This window comes from Mytilus edulis, chromosome 4 (genome assembly GCF_963676685.1).
Source record: "Mytilus edulis chromosome 4, xbMytEdul2.2, whole genome shotgun sequence".
NCBI lineage: Eukaryota > Metazoa > Mollusca > Bivalvia > Mytilida > Mytilidae > Mytilus > Mytilus edulis.
Window position 1 is genome coordinate 95,803,252 of NC_092347.1, and position 21,133 is coordinate 95,824,384.

Consider the following 21,133-nt stretch of genomic DNA (forward strand, 5'->3'; position numbering starts at 1 on the left):
AGGTTTCTTTATTGACGCAATTGAAAAAAAGGATTGATAATTTTTACAATCAATTAAAACTGAAAAAAGTGACATCCAACTTACGGTCACACTCCAATGGTTCTTCACTCCATGTTTTGTTAAGTGTGCATGTTCTTACAGTACTACCATTGACAGGTTCGTATCCATCAATACAAGAAAACTGTACAGTAGAGTTGAAGGCAAAGGTCATAGCATCTGAACTAGGTAGAACTAAGTTTGCGTTAAAATCAGTTGATGCATTACATACTATGGCTGTAAAAAAAAACAACAGTTGTGTCTAGTTATTATTTTTGCAAAGTATAAATCAAAATACAGTATCAACTTTGACTATTTGAGAAAAAGACGGCGATGTAAAATGATAATGACCTTAACATTGTTAATAACACTTCTCTACGAAATGTGTTATCGAAAGGACCGAACGATCGTGAGCCTAAATCCATCAATCGGAAATACCACTTTAAAATGTTGATGGATTCAGTCGGGGATTATGCCAGGCAATGGGCTAAGCGCTAAAAGGCAGACGTAGACACTCTTTCCGAATGGATTAAGGCAGTGAGGTCGTTGATACAAATCAGAATTAACAAACTCAATGGGTCCATCAATGCCCATGCTACGTCAATCTTTAAAGACCCAAATGTTGCAAAAGACCTATCCGACCTCCATGACAAATATGTTGTTGTTCCCGCAGATAAAGCCCCTAATAACATCGTTTTTGTGTGTAAAATTCATTACATTAACTGCTTGATAAACGAATTAGGTATTGACAATTCACTTGGAAACTCAACATATACCCTCACGACACTTACCAAAGAGGAAATCCTGGATAATTATAAGTCTGTTCTGTGTTCCTTTGGAATTTCAACCAAAGATGAAGAACTGGATCTTCCATCACTGTATTGGATACCTAAACTACATAAGTGTCCGTACAAACAACGGTATATTGCTGGGTCTTCCAAGTGCTCCACGAAAACTCTTTCTAAATTATTAACATCTATTTTATCAGCAATCAAAGACGGGCTTCAAAATTATTGTGAAACTGCCTATTCTAGAGGTGGCGTGAATCAGATGTGGATACTTAAAAATTCCAAAGATCTTTTAGAGTACATACAATCTAACTCTCTTTCATCTTGTAACAGTATTAAAACATTTGACTTTTCTACTCTTTACACAAGTATTCCACATTCCAAACTAAAAGACAAATTGAAAGAGTTGGTATTACTTTGCTTCATAAAAAAGAATGGCCAACGTAGATACAAGTATCTTGTCTTAGGGAGGGATAAATCCTACTTTGTAAAGAATCACTCGGATTCAAACAAAAAATTCTCTGAAACTGATATTATCAAGATGCTTGATTTCTTGATTGACAACATATTTGTTACGTTCGGAGGACGTGTTTTTCAACAGACTGTCGGCATTCCAATGGGAACAAACTGTGCCTCTCTACTTGCCGACTTGTTTCTTTATTATTATGAGGCTGACTTCATGCAGGAACTTCTTAGGAAGAAAGATAAGAAGTTAGCAATATCCTTTAACTCTACTTTCCGCTATATAGATGATGTTCTTTCACTAAACAATTCAAAATTTGGTGACTTTGTGGAACGCATCTATCCCATCGAACTAGACATAAAGAATACTACAGATACAGTTAAGTCTGCTTCATATCTTGACTTACATCTAGATATTGACAATGAGGGTCGGTTGAAAACAAAACTTTACGACAAAAGAGATGATTTCAGCTTTCCAATTGTGAACTTTCCATTTCTAAGTAGCAACATTCCAGCAGCACCTGCATACGGGGTATATATCTCCCAATTGATACGATATTCCCGTGCTTGCATTTCCTATCATGATTTTCTTGATAGAGGGTTGCTGCTCACAAGGAAACTATTAAACCAAGAGTTCCAAATGGTGAAGTTGAAATCATCCCTTCGTAAATTTTACGGACGCCATCACGAGTTGCACGGTGGGTATGGTTGTCCTGCGAGAGAAAGTTCTGTGCTGGTGATTCGGTCCTGACGGGTGCTGGTGATCAATGAAAAAATGTAAACAAAGACGAAAATGATGATTTTTGACGTTTTCACTCATAAAAAATGGAAGAAAACAGTTGAGATTTTTCAATTTTGTTTCTTATGAGTTCATATATAAACCATTAAAAAGTTGACCCTCTAAACTGTTTCAGTAAGCGTAACACAAAAATGCTCATTTTCAGAAAATCTAGAACTGAAAAAATAAAACAAAAATGCTCATAGAGTCCGCTTTCTATACCGCAATCCAGAAAAAAACTGCAATTTATTAAAATTTATCATTTTCTCAATTTATTCATGTCCTGATACTGTGCTGGTGGGTCCTGTCATTGTGCTGGTGGGTCCTGATACAGTGCTGGTGATTATGGATAAGAAGTTGGTCATATTTGAAACAAATGTTACAAAATCAATAAAATTGGGCAGATAATTGTAATCAATAGGATCTATGACGCTTATTTTAGCTCTTGTGCATCCATTTGGCTGTTTAATATGTGTTTTCAAATGATCGTAACTTGTATTACACAATTACATAAAAGGGCAACATCTTTCGTCCAGTATCAGATAACAATATATAGTATCTAAAATAAGAATAGTTTTATTAAGATATTAAATGCCCCTAACATTGATGCTTCAACAATGATCAAAGCCCATGCCGCATAGACATGTTTGTTAGCGCTCCGCATACCCCTCCCCACTTCCACCCAACCAACCCTCCTCATTTCCTCCTTCATTGTTACAGTGGTGTACCAACACAACAATTTATCAGATAAAATAATAACACAAAGACACACATTATTGAACAACCAATGCTCGCAGGTACTGAAAGCTAGTTCAAAGCCGCATTTTCAACTAATAGATAAACCATGTTCTCATATACCAAAATCCCAATCGTGTCGATTAAAAAAGTCTCAAAACTTAAGTTCACATTTTGATGTTTGATGAAGCAGAACTTTAAAAGTGTGCAGTGAATCTTGTGCTCACAACAGTTATTGTCATAATTATGTTTACATAAGACTTATAAAGGAATTAAGAAGGTACCAAGAAATAATTAACAGTTCAATTTAATGATCATGAATGGAAGGAAATGGTACGGAAGATTACATAGGACAAAAAGAAATTGATAGTATTTTTTGTCGAAAGACTTAAACGCTTATTTGCATTATATAGTACAGCTCTTCTATAAAAGCATGCAAACAAAAACTTTGATTGACTTGTTTGCTTGGATGTTTTCAGACAATAGGTAGGCGGAGTTTCAATAAATACTGGGATTTGATTGGACAAATACTAACTGAATGGAATTGAAGTTAATGTTTATTGTCCAAACAAATTCTAGTATATAGTAAACAGACTACTTACCTGTCGTTTAAAAACATCCAAACAATCATAGCAAGCAATCTGATCAATGGTTTGCTTTGCATATATTTATAGAAGAGCTGTAAATTCTAAAAAAAAAAATTCTTGTTGTCGTAGATGGTTGAATCCTCAACAAAATCTCAATAACTTTGTTGGATCGAATAAAGGTTTTAAATCAAATTTTCGTGGACTTTTTAGCTTCCACCCTGACGAGGCATGTTAGCTGTTCGTATGCTGTTGCACCTGACGCACGGAGACTTCCACATTTCCATCTTCTTTTCTGAAATATTTTACCCAGCTCATACTTGACAGGATTGTTATCCTAGTTAAAAATTCCACAATACTATATAATCCATTTTATGTGTCAATTTGTTCGAAAAAAAGTCGAAAAGAAGAGAGTTTTTTTAATGTCATCATTATCTGTCGCTTTCTAGATCTATGCTTAGCATTTATTTCAGATGACATGGACTCCTCACCCTGGTGACCCTGCTGCCTTTCATAACTTTATCCGTATACATATATTAATAGATAAACAAAAGGCTGCAACTGGTATTTTTGTATTTAAAATGATTCGTTGTAACGAGAATATTTGTGGTGAATGGAAACTGTGGGGTCAAAATCTTAAATTGCTTATAAATGTTGCTGGACCCAGTTTCGTTATTTGATCTGAATTTTCTGAAATGTGCAAGGTAGATAGACATCAGACTTTTGATTTTTTTCACTCGGTAAGTTTTGCCCTAATTGCTTGAACTTTTGCAATATTAAAACCGATTTCAATGAGTGTGTAGACAAAGGGAATATCTTTGGTTATCTTGCTTGCTGAACAGAAAAGTCATTGTTAGGTTATGTAAACTACCCTACTTTAAGAGTAGACTAGTCCGACAAATGACACATCTTTCTGTCTGTAGGACCAGGCTACTTCGAAAGGAGGGTAGTATACCTTACCTTACAATGACTTCACGGTTTAGCTAACAAGCAAGCTAACCAAAGATATTACCTTTGCCTACATACTCAATGGAATCGGCTGTAACTAAAAACTCGAATACATTTTAACAGACAGTGGTCATGTTTGTTGATGAATATTTTCCTAGGTTAATCATTTGGTAACATTTGGTCAAGTAATTTCAGAAAAGATCTTTTGACACCAAGACAATACATGAACCTCACACGACCCCTCGACACAGGTGAGCTTATATGTGATCTTAAATAGCGATTCGGGTTGATAACCAGTTGACATTAAGCCAGTTTTTTGTGTGTGTAGATTTGTATTGTTTTATAAAAAAGAAGATGTGGTATGATTGCAAATGAGACAACTATCCACAAAAGACCATAATGACACATACATTAACAACTATAGGTCACCGTACGGCCTTCAACAATGAGCAAAGCCCATACCGCATAGTCAGCTATAAAAGGCCCCGATAAGACACTGTAAACCAATTCAAACGAGAAAACTAACGGCCTTATTTATGTAAAAAAAAAAAAATCTTTATGTTTGCTCTCCATTTTTATGCAAAACTCTTTACATTTTTATTTTATGGGTTATTGTTGAAGGTCGTACGATGACGTATGGTTGTTAACACATACTTCATTTGGTTTCTTATGGAAATTTGTTCATTGACAACAAACATACACATCATCTACTTTATATAAGTATTGTAAAAATTACAACGTATTTTGGTGCTCTTGCCAAATGATCGTAATCCCGAAAATCGTAAACATATTTTCTTATCTTAAAAGGGGGCAAGAAGGGTTCCATTACCAGGCCAATAAATAAGATTACAGTGAATTTAAAAAAAAAAATAAAAAAATAGGGGTATTTTTTCTCTCATGATAATCACAGTAAACAGATTCACAACAATGTCAATTTCAAGAAAGCAGACAACAGTTAATTAGTCAATAACAGTACAGCATCAATGATCTTGAATATATGCCACGTTTAACTAAAATATAAAGGCACAGAACCAGGACATAGGAGCACAGAACCAGGACCATTTTTCTTATCACTAGCACAGCGTCAGGACAATTCCGTTTAACGAACTTGCACGACTTTTGCAATATAATATTGTTGTAATATACTTTGCATGGTACTTATGACGCATCAGAGAAAAATTAAGCAACAAAACAGTCGTTTTATTGCCGTTCTGATACAATGTAAACAAACCCACCAGCACAGAATCAGGACCCACCAGCACCTGACAGGACCAAATCACCAGCACAGAACGTTCTCTCGCAGGACAACCATACCCACCGTGAGTTGGTTGACCGTTATGGAATAACCGTTTCACAAATGATATCGGATAGGTTCCTTACGTCGTAACTACAATCCTCTTCCCTTTCATGAATGTGACCTACCGAATTAGACTATTTACCGGATTTGTAATCACATAAGCAACACGACGGATGCCACATGTGGAGCAGGATCTGCTTACCCTTCCGGAGCACCTGAGATCACCCCTAGTTTTTGGTGGGGTTCGTGTTGTTTATTCTTTAGTTTTCTATGTTGTGTCATGTTTACTATTGTTTTTCTGTTTGTCATTTTCATTTTTAGCCATGGCGTTGTCAGTTTGTTTTAGGTTTATGAGTTTGACTGTCCCTTTGGTATCTTTCGTCCCTCTCTTTTACAACTATAAGTTGTGCTTCGAAAAGTCAAATTAAATGCGAAGACAAAAATAATTGTCAAATTCAGAAGGAAACGAATTAAAGCATGTACATTTATTTTTATTTTCATTTTAGTTTCACAAAAATAACCTGTATCTTATTGTACATGTAAAACACGTGGTTCCCTGATTTAAAGGTGACAAAACACGACCATTTATTATTTCATAGTTTCACAACAAAACTAACCAAGTAAAATGAAATTATTTGACAATGATACGATAGGGATACGTTAAAACTGATAAAATTGTGCATAGAAGACTCAGTGTTATGTGTTATGCATGTATTGGTTCAAGAATTTAATTTATATTAGTGTTCGCCAGTCACTCGTTTCATATGACCTTTATTTATGATTCAAATTTTCTATCAACCCTATGTAAATGATTCCAATTATAAGATCCATTTCAAAACGGTCGTCTTGTTTTCCACTTAAAACATGAATAACCAACTATAAAACGTATTGTTTATCCTTTTTGTTTTTAATTTAGATGAATTTAAATGATAAAATGCATGCAGCGAAGTCACGGTAAATGATTTCATCGTTAACTAACATTAGAAACACTAGAATACGTACGACTATCACAAAACTGGTCTTCAAAACCGCTGCTACCACAATCACACGTGGGTCCTACTCTTGTTGCTGAGCAACCCTTGCCTTCACATACATCCTCTAAAAAGCAGTTATAATTGTATTTTTTGTAGAAGGAAACTACAGATCTCCAAAAAGTATATTTACTAATTATAGTGGCGCTTTCTTTTAAATAGCAGCTGTGATAACGAAGTACTTGTTATGATCAGTTAGAAGAGCATTGAATGAATGAATGAAGTTTTATTGCAAAAGCATAGCCATGCTATGGAAAAATCAACAACATATATTACATAACATAAAACAATTATAGATAGCAGAGAACATTAGTATAATACAATGACATATAAAGTATGTACGAAACTATATTAGATTGAATATTCCATGCAGCTCTTACGTTGTTTCGCTCTGTCAGGGGTCAAGAAAGTTGTTGTCAGCGCTGAAATGTAACACAGAGCTCCTGCGTTCGAGTCCCGTATAAGCCAAGGTGATATTCTGATAAGAATCATACTTTCCGCTTAAAGATAACGTCTAACTAAAAATACCACTGTGGTTATAGAGTGTTTCTAATAGGTGTTTGTGTTGAGAGAGTCATAATGGTGTCTAGATTCTTTGTGTCGGAAAAAGAAAAAATCACAAAAAAAAAGAACTCCGAGAAAAATTTTAAACAGAAAGTTCCTAATCAAATGGCAAAATCAAAAGCTCAAACACACCAAATGAATGAACGACAAATTTCATATTCCTGACTTCGTACGGGCATTTTCTTATGTACAAAATGATGGTTTAAACCTGGTTTTAAAACAAGCTAAACCTCTCACGTGTATAACAGTATATCAAATTCAACAATATGTGAACAAAAAAACATGCATAATAGGTAAAAATGTCAAAAATAGGGGTCCAGGCTTTTGGGAGAAGAGTGTAAATGTGTGAATGTGATAGTTATAGTATTAGTCAGTCATAAGCGACTAAGCTAAGAAAGTACTTTTTTTTAGCTCATTCGGTTATAGCACTGACAGGTAACACATATTCCCGGGGGAGGGGCATATAATTTTCTAATAAGATTCATGCTCTCTAGTTATTATAAAAAAAAAGAAGATGTGGTATGATTGCCAATTAAACAACTCTGCACGAAAGACCAAATGACACAGAAAATTGACAACTATAGGTAACCGTCTTCAACAATGAGTAAAGCCCATTCCGCATAGTCAGCTATAAAAAGCGCCTTAGGGATAAATGTAAAACAATTCAAACGAGAAAACTAAAGACCTAATTTATGTACAAAAAACGAACGAAAAAAATATATAACACATATAGCATGAAGAAAAAACAGGGCCTCACTATTTAAATTCGGCCTTTTAAGACAATTATCATCTTCCTTCACTAATAAATTTGGAGGGGGGACAATATTATTTTAGTAATAGAAATGTTAATGTTGAAACACGTTTGTTACGTCTACAAAGGTTACTGGATTGTGAATTTATATTTGCTGCACCAATGTAAAATGCTGGGCATTATCAATGATATTTTCCTAATAACTTATAACCCAGGGGTTACCTCAATTATGTGACAACAGTCCAATATTATTGTTTATGATCCATTCTGTAGGCCTGTGTATCAAGAAATGTTCAGGCTGTAAAAACTTAAATAGCAAAAATATCAAACATGGGACGCGTTATTTTGATTATATATCCAAGTGAAACGTAACGTTCCTTGTTTCATTGATTTTCTTTTAAAAGCTAAAACACAAATGTAGAGTTTATGGCGAATCAAGCCAGAACTTTTACAGAAAATCCACATATTTTTTTTAAAACACAGATAACATGTTTGTCCATGTATCATTGATTTTTATTTACATAAAGTCCTTAAAACCTTTACAATCCTAAACAAATACCAGTGCTGAGACACTAAGTCGAGCCTGCACTAAAAGTTGTGTTTGCATAAGACGCTGTTTGTGCTTGTATTATCTAATATCATTGTTTAACAACTTGCTTCAGGAAAATCAGCCCTAGCACTGTATGCAACGAATCAGTATCAAGTATCTAAATGGTATCCAAATGTAAAATATAAGAGAACAAGTTGAAAGGCTGTGCAGTTTTATAAATTACCATATTGTTAGAACAAGAAAAGGCTACATAATACTCTAATCAACTTGAGAGTTTATAGATTTAAACTGCATGCACAGGTGTTGCTGGAATATTGCTACATATGGTCCGAGAACACAATTATTTCGTAGTGCATTTCTTTAAAAAAAAATCCCAACTGCGCTTTCTCAAAGAAACTTTTACAGTGTTGTACTACTTTTGGGACAAATTATAGAAAAATTATAGAAAACTTCATCGGCTCTAACTCAAAATATGGACAATTTTATAATTTTTATTCCGCAATGCCCATCAACTTTGTACTTTATTTGGACTTTCAAACCTTTTTCATTCGCGAGTCAATGACGGGGAAACGCAGGTCAGTCGTACACAACTTTACGTTCCTGGTATCTATAAGCAGTGTAAACAATATATATGAGATATGCAATTTAAAGTTTCTTTAATTCATTCACCTGCTAAGACTACAAAAAGCATAGAAATTAAAACGATAACATAATGAGGTTGAAATAACCGATATTAAAGGGTTAATTGGTGTTGTTTTATATTTGACTAGCTGTTTTCACGAAAAATATATCAGCAACTGATATGTCAGTAACTGCTAGTACATAAACATGATAAAGGTCTTTGTCAATTTCTGTATCATAGTCAATTAGCTTAGTTTTATTTTCTGTTACCTATTGGACCCGGACTTCTTTTAAACTTAAATTTTACTGTGCGTATTCTAAATTGGATAGAGAAATAGGGGGTCGAGATCTCATAAAACATGTATTAACTCCGCCGCATGTATGCGCTTGAACTTTTTGTCTTAGGTAAGTGATAATATGGGGACGAAGTCCCCTATTACAGTAGAAAATTCAATAAAAAAAAAAAAAAATCGGGAAAATTTCCCGAATTTTGGTTTTTTTGATAACTATTTCATTGTACTAATGAACTCAAAATCGTTCAATTTTTTTTTTGTCGCGTTTTTTAAATACCGGATCTGCGCAGAACACATAACTCTACTTCCTTCTTCCGGTCTTGTTGTCGTGAGACTTTGATTAGTCTAGTAAAATATCCGAACTCAAGGAACACATAACCAATATTTCATTTTTAATCATTCTTTGTCTTTGGTATGAATAAACGTTACCTGATGCATTGCGTTTCTTTGTTTACATTGAACATGACGTCATAACTTAAATAACGTCACAAGTAAAATCCCTAACAACAGAACCAAAATCGGAAACGTTACGGTATTTGCGTTTCTTTTTTATCAAATATTTAAGTTACAAAAAAAAAAAATTAAACAAACACAAAAATAATTCATACAGACTTCGTCCCCATTTACAGGTAATGCCTGCCTCATATTAAACTGACCTTCAAAGTTGGAATCTATTCCAAGTGCATATATTTTAGCCTGCGTGCTGCATTCTCTGTGAGCCCCATTTCCCCATGCCCCGCCTACGGCAAACAAACATCCTTTTCCATCATCAGGAGGTCGCCACAAATAGATTGTGTCAGATGAAAAGCCAAACATTAATCCTCCATAGAAAGAGGAATCATTAAAACCATTTATCATTCCTGGTACAAAAAAGGAATACCCGTAATTTCCGTCCACGACTTCTTCTTCTGGTTGAACCTAAAAAAAAAGAACAATGACCATGCACATTACTAAAATAACAGTTATGTGACTGTTTGTAATTAATCGAAACATACTGCAAGTTGAAATCGTTATCTTTGAAGACAAAACTTTCAAAATACCATCGTGTTGCCATCTCTTATTTACTCACATTTCCATGAACGATGACGTCGGAGGAGATGAGATATGGTAACTTACTATATTTAATAAATAACCTCATAAAATAAAAAGATTCATTGCTGTTTTATTTTACTTATTATTATCATCATCACTTTGTGTCCGACAACTTTATCGGTCGTTGTAATCTTTTCTTTAAAATACCTCTTCTCAGTGTGTGTTGTATTGTTTTCCGGCACACAACGTGTATTGCCGTCATGGCTTAAAACAGAACATGGACGAGAAATTAAGGTTGCAATAATATTCCCTGATGTCTTTAAATCAACAACTTTGATATGAGCAAAAATTATCAAAATAATAATAACGTCTTGTTTTGCTTTATAGCCCTCAAATTACAATATTTACGTTACAGATAATTTTCTTTAAGAATGCTACATGTGTTAGGTATGACAGTAAGAGTAAGGGGAAATAGAAGTCAATAAAGATGTTCCAGTATTATAAAGTAACATATGACTAAATAAAGGCAACAGTAGTATACCGCTTTTCGAAAGTAATAAATCGATTGAGGAAAAATAAATCCGGGTTCACCTAAAAGTAAGGGAAAAACATCAAATATAAGACGAAAACAACAAAACAACAGAAACACTAAAGTGCAACAAGATACCAAACAACAATGCAACACACACAGAAACGAACTAATTCATTTTTTGACATAAATAAGGCCGTTAATTTTCTCGTTTGAATTGTTTTACACTGTAATTTCGGTGCCTTTTATAGCTTACTATGCGGTATGGGCTTTGCTGATTGTTGATGAGTCTTTTGTGGACGAAACGCGCGTCTGGCGTAAATATAAAATTTAATCATGGTATCCATGATGAGTTTATTTGCAACCACTGGGTCGATGCCACTGCTGGTGGAGTTTTAATTCCTCGAGGGTATCACCAGCCCAAAAGTCAGCACTTCTGTGCTGACATGAATTATCATTGATATGGTCATAATTATAAATTTACTGTTTACAAAACGTTTGAATTTTTGAAAAAAACTAAGGCTTTTCTACCTCAAGAATAGATTACCTTAGCTTTATTTGGAAAAACTTTTAAGAATTTTGGTTCTCAATGCTCTTCAACTTTATTTGGCCTTTTAACTTTTTTGGGTTCGAGCATCACTGATGAGTCTTTTGTAGACGAAACGCGCGTCTGGCGTAAATATAAAATTTAATCCTGGTATCAATGATGAGTTTATTTGAAGGCCGTATGGTGACCTAAAATTGTTAATTTCTGTGTCATTTTGGTCACTTGTTGAGAGTTGTATCACTGGCAAGCATACCACATCTTTTTTTTTATATAAGAAAACAACTGTTATTTTCCTGCAAATTGTCAATTGACTTCCTTGTGAATTTGTTTACCTTCAATTACAAGGTTTGTCTATCGAAATTGTCGATTCACTTCTTAAAGGAGAAAATGTCCTACAATGAAGATTTTACTCTGAATACTCCTATATTCCAAATGATAAAAGATAGACAAATAGAAACTGTAAGATGTAGCAATAAAAAGTTATCAAAGGTACCAGGATTATAATTTTTACGCCAGACGCGCGTTTCGTTTACATAAGGCAAGACATAATATAATCTACATAATTGATAGAGGATTGCTGCTCACAAGGAAGCTATAAAACCAAGAGTTCCAAATGTTGAAGTTGAAGTCATCCCTTCGTAAATTTCACGGACACCATCAAGAGTTGGTTGATCGATATGGAATAACCGTTTCACATATGATATCGGATATGTTCCTTCTCTCGTAATTACAATCCCCTTCCTTTTTCACGAAAGTGACCTACCGAGTTTTTACCGGATTTGTCATAAAAGAGGGACGAAAGATACCAAATGGACAGTCAAACTCGTAAATCTAAAACAAACTGACAACGCCATGGCTAAAAATGAAAAAGACAAACAGAAAAACAATAGTACACATGACACAACATAGAAAACTAAAAAATAAACAACACGAACCCCACCAAAAACTAGGGGTGATCTCGGGTGCTCCGGAAGGGTAAGCAGATCCTGCTCCACATGTGGCACCCGTCATGTTGCTTATGTGATTACAAATCCGGTAAATAGTCTAATTCGGTAGGTCACATTCATGAAAGGGAAGGGGACTGTAGTTACGACGTTAGGAACATATCCGATATCATTTGTGAAACGGTTATTCCATAACGGTCAACCAACTCATGATGGCGTCCGTAAAATTTACGAAGGGATGATTTCAACTTCACCATTTGGAACTCTTGGTTTAATAGCTTCCTTGTTAGCAGTAACCCTCTATCAAGAAAATCATGATAGGAAATGCAAGCACGGGAATATCGTATCAATTGGGAGATATATACCCCGTATGCAGGTGCTGCTGGAATGTTGCTACTCATAACATAAGCACCACGACGGGTGCCACATGTAGAGCAGGGTCTTTTTTACTTTCCGGAGCACCTGAGATAACCTGAGATAACCCCAAGTTTTTGGTGGGGTTCTTGTTGCTTAGTCTAAGTTTTCTATGTTGTGTCTTCTGTACTATTATTTGTCAGTTTGTCTTTTTATTTTTTAGTCAGTTTATTTTCATTCTATGAGTTTGACCGTCCCTCTGGTATCTTTCGCCCCTCTCTTCTACAAATAAGAAAAATTTTAAAAATTGTAAATTAACTCTTCATAGCACTTTTTGTCCTTTAACAAACAAATTCCCATTATTTAACCTATAATTTTGAAACCTTTAATCAAAATAGGGAAATATTAAAATATCAAAAATGGCAAAAAACAGATTAAAAACAGAACTGAATCTGATAAAGACATTTATGTAGAGAGGCAAAAAGGCAGGTATTTAAATGTTTGCTTCATTTACAAATGCAAAAGTTGCTTTTCATACAGCTTTGAATAATATATTCCAGCTTTGACAATTTTTAGTATCATTAAAAATTTTCACTTATTATCTCCATTTCTCCACAAAATTAATTTCATTTACCTGTGTATATTATTCTATTTGGTGGCATTTTGGCCAAGTTTACATCGTTATTTGATGTATATGATTGACTTTCTGTATTTACATTGTCTCATAGATCAAATTTATGCATTCAGTGTATTGACTTGTTTGTTTGCATATGTCTTTTGATTGAGTTAAGCCATTTCAGTTGATAATTTATAGCTAGTCGGACGAATAGTACTAGGACTATTTGACTGGCAAATACAGTGCGCATGTCACTTCATGTGTACGTGTGTGTGCGGGTAATATTATCTACCTAAGCCCCAGGGGAGGGGCGAATATTATATATAGGAACATTTAAAAAGCATGTTTTACCAATCTTAAATTGTTAGTCCACAATCTTGTTACTTGTAGTTGAAATTGTAAGTTTAAAATGTAAAAAAATATTTCCAGTCTTACATGATTTGTGACCATTTGGTCCGAGACCACAATTATTTCGTAGTGCATTTCTTTTAGAACATAAATGAAAATTAAAAAAAAATCCCACCTAGCTGCGCTTTCTCAAAGAAACTTTTACAGTGTGTTGTATTACTTTTTATATCAAAATTATAGAAAACTTCATCGTCTCTAACTCAAAATATGGACAATTTTTTGTTTAGGGCGTCTTGAAATCTTTTGACAGCTTCCGAAGTGCTAATATTTAACCTTTTTCAGCTGGACCAAATCACTACTTTGCTTTAAAATTCTAGACCCAAATTTCACCCCTACTTGCAATTTGAGGCATTAAACATGGAGAAATAAATTTGGAAGGGGTATAAAGATTAATGGCAAGTAACCCACTGTCAACACTATGGACTTTCTTTGACAATTGTGGTGCCGGACTATTTTATACTCATATGGCAAGCTAAATGTAAACCTTAAAGTTTCTTCCCATTTTTAATTACAGTCATTAAATATATCGTCGCTGGGCTTCCAAAAGTTCGTGTATGACTTTTTTGACTAAAACAACTTTTTGACACAAATGATCTTGGCGGGAAGAAATCTTTGATATTCAGATATAGCATACAGTTAGACCAATCAAAATATAAGATATTACAAAATTGCCAATGTCAGTTGATAATAAAATTTGCTTCAAAAATGTTGTATGTAAACTTGAAAATTGTTGTATAATGGCTTTGGGAATCAAATACATTTCTTTATTTCTGGGAAAATAAATTAGGTTTTGGGGTAATCTAGAAATGTAAAAGCTTTTATTTCACCGCCATTTACAAAAATGTTCAAGTTCACATACATTTCGACCAAATTTTCAAAGCCTGTATGTGAGATATTTTTTTCTTGAAAAATTAGTAATTTAAAACATTTTGGAAGCCCAGCGACGATATATAGAACTATTCAAAACTTCAAAACATTTTATTGAGGAATATATTATACTCATATAAACCCACCTTCATCAGACAATCTCTGCTTTAAGGCACAAGCTCATGTAAATTTGACTTAAAAATAAATGTCATAAATCTGATATATACGGTTGGGTGTTCATTTTCTTTTAAACATGGTATATTAAAGAAGAGCGTTTGAAAGGCATTTTTACGGCATTAAACTGTTATAGCCCCAACCTTAATAGTTGAAATTGTGTCATTTAAACATCAAAAATTAAACACCTAAATTTTATTTATACAAAGTGCCTTACTGTTTATAATAAACCGTGATTCTAATGCCATGATACTTAGTCAGCTATCTTTAAATACCCTAGTCTTGCCACATTTTATTTACAAACTATATCTCACATACCTCTTTTGTAAGCCCCTTTTATGCGGCCTCTTACAAAAAGCGTGTCATTTGGCCCATCCATTTTTTTGGACTACATGCAAGATTCATTTTCAGAATATAATAAAATGTCATTAACTAGAACATGCTTTTGTAAAGTCATTTCTCCACTACTCTTGCTTTAATATTCTTTTCTGTCATTTATTCAGCAAAAACTAGTCGAATTTGGGAGAAAAAATTTAGTTCTCCGCTCAATGACCATTAATGTCCTTTTCTTGTGATTTAAATTAATATTTTAGTCCCTTTTATAAAACAATATCTTCGTTTTAAGTTCATGTTATTGTATTCGTGTCCCAAATTATAATAACTATGTGATCGGATTGCATGCGGCCTCCTGGTGCTGCTGAAGATACTAGTAGCTTCCATCCGCACATCATGTGGCATTGGCATTTCAATGACCGGACAAATAGTCCTAGCACTATTCGATTTTAGCCACGAGTCCGTGTTGAGGACGTACTTTGACCTTTAATGGTTTACTTTTACAACTTGGATGAAGAGTTGTCTTATTGGCCCTCAAAAAACTTCTTATATCTATTCAATGTTGTTTTCCTTACATCAAGGGACACACTTTTCATTAAAAGTAACCCATAGTTGTCAATCTATGTGACTTTGGTCTCGTGTGAAGAGTTGTCGCATTGTAAATCGATTTATGACTTTTAAACAGCGGTATACTACTGTTGCCTTTGTTTAAATCATAGAATTATTATTTGATCTTATTTGACAAAGAAGATTTTGCATACCTTTACATCAATTTCATTTTTATTACACTTATGTTTAGTTTCAGGATTTCCCTCTGATCTCTCTCTCATTTTCTTTTTTTTTTTTGAAATCCATATTTTCATATTTTTATCAAAGAATAATAGTATTTTTTAATGTGCATTAGATACTTTAACGCATTTGAATAAAACTATTCATTCAAATTTAATTCTCGATATTCAAAGCTCAACAGTGAATTTTCACCTTAAAAATAACAAACACAATCTTGGTTAAATCCATAACATTTGATGATATTCAAGTTTATGATCAACTAAAACTTGTAACTTTATAAGTTTGTAAGATGCATGGATGGATATTACTAGTTGAACTACATGTATGCATCAAGGAACAAGTCGATTGGACGGAAGAACGGTTGATTCCCATGGGAATGCCAAGTGATTTTGAAAACCAAATCTACTAAACGTAAACATAAATTTAATTCAAGGAACAGTAAATGGGCTATGTCGTAGATTTTTCTTAAATTTTGTATACAACCTTGGCTCGTGGAACTACAAGTGAAAATTGAAAAATTAATTCATTTATATATTTTATTATTTAAAATATTGAAGATTGATTTCTTTTAATATGGGTGAATATTTGTATAGAAAATCCTTCTAAAAGTTGTCTTAAAATCGCGTTGACGGTGACCCTATCTTATATTGCACCATTATAACGGAAATCTATGAATCAACAACACATTTTATTTTTATTAATCCATGGAGTAAATATCAGAAATGTGGTGATTCTAAGACAAATTGCAAAAGGTCTTTCGCCAATTTTATGTGCTTTGTATATAAATGTTCACCCATTTTGTAAGAATTCAACAGTAATATTTCAAATGATAAATAAGATAAATGCATTATTTTTTTTTCGATTTGCAGTTGAAGTTCATTGAGCCAGAGTTGTATGCCAATTTTTTCTGTAATCTGTGACATTGCTGATTTACTGTTCCTTGACATTATTAAGCATCATGCCAGTTTCAAGGGACTGTCCGTTTTGAATTACCCTAGGGGTTCTGTATTTGTGTTATTTTACTTTGTCATATTTGTTACATATTGGTTGAATCACTTTTGTTACATTATCCTTTTCTTAAGCAAGAAATCCACCTTAGTTATTTCATGAATGCTCGTTTAAAGGAGAGAGCAGTCAAATATTTTAAACCATACCTCCACTCTCTGCTCTATAGTTAATAATACATTGCTTATGTCATCTACCTTTTTCATCGATTTATTTCATTGATAGAAACAAATTGGCGAGGCAGTTGCCTCATAGCCTCAAGGGAATATATGCCTCTTAATATCATTCATTATTAGATCATTGAATAATATGAATGTATGCATCTAATGTGTCAATAAAACCTTAAAGTGACTACCTCGGTATTACTTACAGTTAAATAATTGATTATACCATCCCTACCCGGAGAACTTGATGGTAGAACCTTGTATAAACCTCCATTTGACTACCTCGGTATTACTTACTGTTAAATAATTGATTATACCATCACTTCCCGGAGCAGTTGATGGTAGAATCTTGTATAAATCTGTTGTTCCTGAACCCTTTAGAAGTTCTGTTCCATATGCGAATGGATTCTGTGTAAGATCACTAAACTTGAAAGCAAATATCTGGGCAACAACACTTGAATCATTATAAACGTTTCCAGTAATTCCCCATCCTTCAACTGCAGAAAATGGTGCACCTGCAAAAGTGTTTTTTCAAATGGTACAAATATAAGGAGAAAAGACAATTTAGTACGTGAATTTAGATAAAATCGTTCTATCTATAATAAATAGGCCATACTATAACTTTGAAGAAAAAGAACAATGAGAGTGTTCCTTCCCTTTTGCGACACCAGTTGTCTGATGGTTTAAAAAAGTTAAGAGTTGAACACGACTTCGAATTTTTCGATATAGTGATGTAGTCATTCAGTATGTGACCTTGCTCATGAACATTTAAATGTTAATGTGACCTTGCACACGAACATTTCAATGTGAGTGTGACCTTGCACACACGAACATTTCAATGTGACTGTGAACTTGCACACGAACATTTCAACCTATATGTTTGATACTATCGCTGGTGGTAAATCATAATAACGTCAGTTACAAAAGTATCAATAATATCCACCTCTAGAATAGACAGCTAGACAGCCAGAGTAATTGCTATAAAACCAAGAATTAACAGGTTTGTCTAATTACCGTTTGCATTGCTGGTACCTGTATAAAACCAAGAATTAACAGGTTTGTCTAATTACCGTTTACATTGCTGGTACCTGTATAAAACCAAGAATTAACAGGTTTGTCTAATTACCGTTTGCATTGCTGGTACCTGTCCCCTTCTTTGGCGACCAAAACCTAATTTGTTTGTTGTCATAAGCAAACATTATTCCTCCAAATGGTTGATCAGATGTCAATACCGATGCTGATCCTGAAAAAAGATGTTGGTTGTTTTTTTTTAAATTGCATTAACTTAAAAGATATATGTTAAACTGTACTTTTATATAATCTTAAAGTATTTTTAGATATATCGTTGGCTTTGACTTTTGTTTTGATCAATTTGCATGAATCATGTGACACGTCATCCAATTACAAACAAAACTATCATATATTGATATTCATTTGTTGTTGTTTTTTTTATTCATAAAAAGTTATTGTTGAATGTTAAATAATAAAAACTTATATTAAATGTTGTATCTTAATCAATGACTCTTGACAAATACCTATGCAGCAATACTAACATGAATTCAATAGAAAGATCTTTGACACTGACAAGAAACCAAATATATACAAAAAACTACAAACCCAAGCCCCTTCACGAAATGCGAAAGTTGAAAGAAGGAAAACAAAAACTTTATCTTTTATAAAATGATGAGGAATTGATATACGATCCGAGTAAACTCATCAATCGTTTAAATAAATTTATTCTAAAAGGTTTCCAAATCCACACTGTTCTTTAAATATTGTTTTATTGGTATAAACATTGATTTTGGAATCAGTAAATTATACCAATTAATAATTAAAAAACTACTTATTATTGTATATACATATGCAAATTACTGGTACTGAAATATGTCGATACAATATCTGGAATTGCACCAAGTCATGTTTACTCTGACGGTTATTGTCTTTACACTAAATCCATTTGAGTTCGGATATGTACTGACTGATATTTTAGACTTAGATACACTGGTAGCCTACAAACATTGTTAACCTCGCCTCATTGTATGTGTATCTGTTCAAAGTCAGGAGCCAGCAGTTCAGTGATTGTCGTTAGTTCATGTCTGTCACATTTGTTTTTCGTAACTTGCCTCTTTAGATATTTCAGGTAAACCATGATACCTGTTCAATTGAAAAATTACAATACTAAATCATCGAAAATTATAAAAATCAGTATTCCTGTTCAAAATCCTGGTCGGACAAATTTTCCCTCCTAAATTAGTAAAATACTACAAATAATCGTACCATCTGCATGAGTGATGTATCCATTTTGTAACTGTACATGCACAATAAGTAAGTTGATTTTACTGAGAGTATGAGGCACTGTTCCAAATGTGTTTATTTCTGAAATGTAGATAATTATGTGTAAGATGAAAGCATATGGCTCATAATGATTTTAATAATTTGTTGAATTTGGAGGTTTGGTCTTCCAACAGACTATTCGAATCCCAATGGGTACCAATTGCGCTCCTCTACTTGCAGATTTGTTTTTGTATTTCTATGAAGCAGAATTTATCCAAGGGCTTGAACAGAAAGGAGAAAAGAAATAAGCCCAGTCTTTTAATTTCATCTTTCGGTATATTGATGATGTACTTTCTCTTAATAATAATAGATTCAGTGATCACTTACATTTTATATATCCAAATGAACTTGAAATTATAGATACTTCCGACACAGATAAATCTGCTTCATATTTCGACCTTTTTCTCGAAATGACTACTGATAGTAGGTTAAATACCAAAATTTATGACAAACGCGATGATTTTAATTTTCCTATAGTCAACTTTCCATTTCTGTGTAGCAACATCCCAGCGGCACCAACATATGGAGTATATGTGTCTCAATTGATACGTTACTCTAGAGCTAGCTCAAAGTACGTTGATTGTTTTAAACGAGGAATAGTGCTTTCTTAAAAGTTGCTAAGACAGGGCTATGAATCAATCAAATTAAGGTCATCACTCAAGAAATTTTACGGTCGCCATCATGAGCTGATTGGCCATTATGACAAAAGTGTGTCAGAAATCATATCTGATATTCTTCCTCAGTCATTATAAACCTTCCATTACCGAACTGAACAGGAATAAACACGATGGGTGCCGTATACGGTGAAGGAAATGCTTACTCTTCCGGAACGCCTGATTTCACTCCCGGTTTTTAGTGGAGTTCGTGTTGTTTCTTTTTTTATTATTTATAACTGTTGATGTAAATGTCCTTTGGTTTTGTTAGTCTTTGCTTACTCCTTGGTTTTGATTGTTATTATCTTTCGAGGATCGCAGACGTCATCAAATCGGTTACATTGATTTTAAGAGTATTCGTAAAGAAAAACGAAAATGATGTTAACTTCCATAATTTGCTGCAGGGGCAATTCAATTCTAGGCAAATGAAAATATTCACTTTTTTATTCTCATTCAAATTCGGATAGATGGCAGTAATTTAGCGTCAAAAAAAAGAAGTTTATTGGATTGTAGAATTTGAAAACCCATGTCAAACGTCACCAGTGTCTGGGCAGACAGTTGATAACCAGGATAATATCAAAGAACGACTCGTCCTTTTTCAAAAAAGGGTTCATAGGAATGTATACCAACTGCACTATTCCTGACTTGTTACACTTCCCTTTCTAACGTAGAAAATGGTGGATTAAACCTTGCTTTATAGCTAGCTAAACCTCTCACTTGTATATCCATAGTTCCTTGACATATACCCACGTATCCTTTTATTTAAACCTACTGCATGAATTAACAATACTTACCGTTGTTTATCACGATACGGGTCAAAAAAGATGGTTTTCCAAATGTGCACATTTTCCAGGCCCGAATACGAATATGACCAGTCTTGAATGTTCTTGGAAATTCCGGAGGCCCTATATGGTCGGCACCGCCTACAGGAAAACTCAATGATAAA

At 33.7% G+C, this 21,133-nt stretch overlaps 1 protein-coding gene across 1 annotated transcript in view; it reads right to left on the minus strand.

Moving 5' to 3' along the window:
• Positions 1-21,133, minus strand: part of LOC139521125 (uncharacterized) — a 32,087-nt gene that overhangs the window by 10,258 nt on the left and 696 nt on the right. The window contains exons 2-8 of the mRNA XM_071314429.1: positions 20,982-21,110; positions 19,478-19,576; positions 18,327-18,443; positions 17,498-17,715; positions 10,095-10,356; positions 6,631-6,726; positions 85-273 (exon numbers count right to left, since the gene is read on the minus strand). Of these exons, the coding sequence (XP_071170530.1) occupies positions 85-273; positions 6,631-6,726; positions 10,095-10,356; positions 17,498-17,715; positions 18,327-18,443; positions 19,478-19,576; positions 20,982-21,110 (1,110 nt within the window). The remainder of the gene's footprint in view (positions 1-84; positions 274-6,630; positions 6,727-10,094; positions 10,357-17,497; positions 17,716-18,326; positions 18,444-19,477; positions 19,577-20,981; positions 21,111-21,133) is intronic.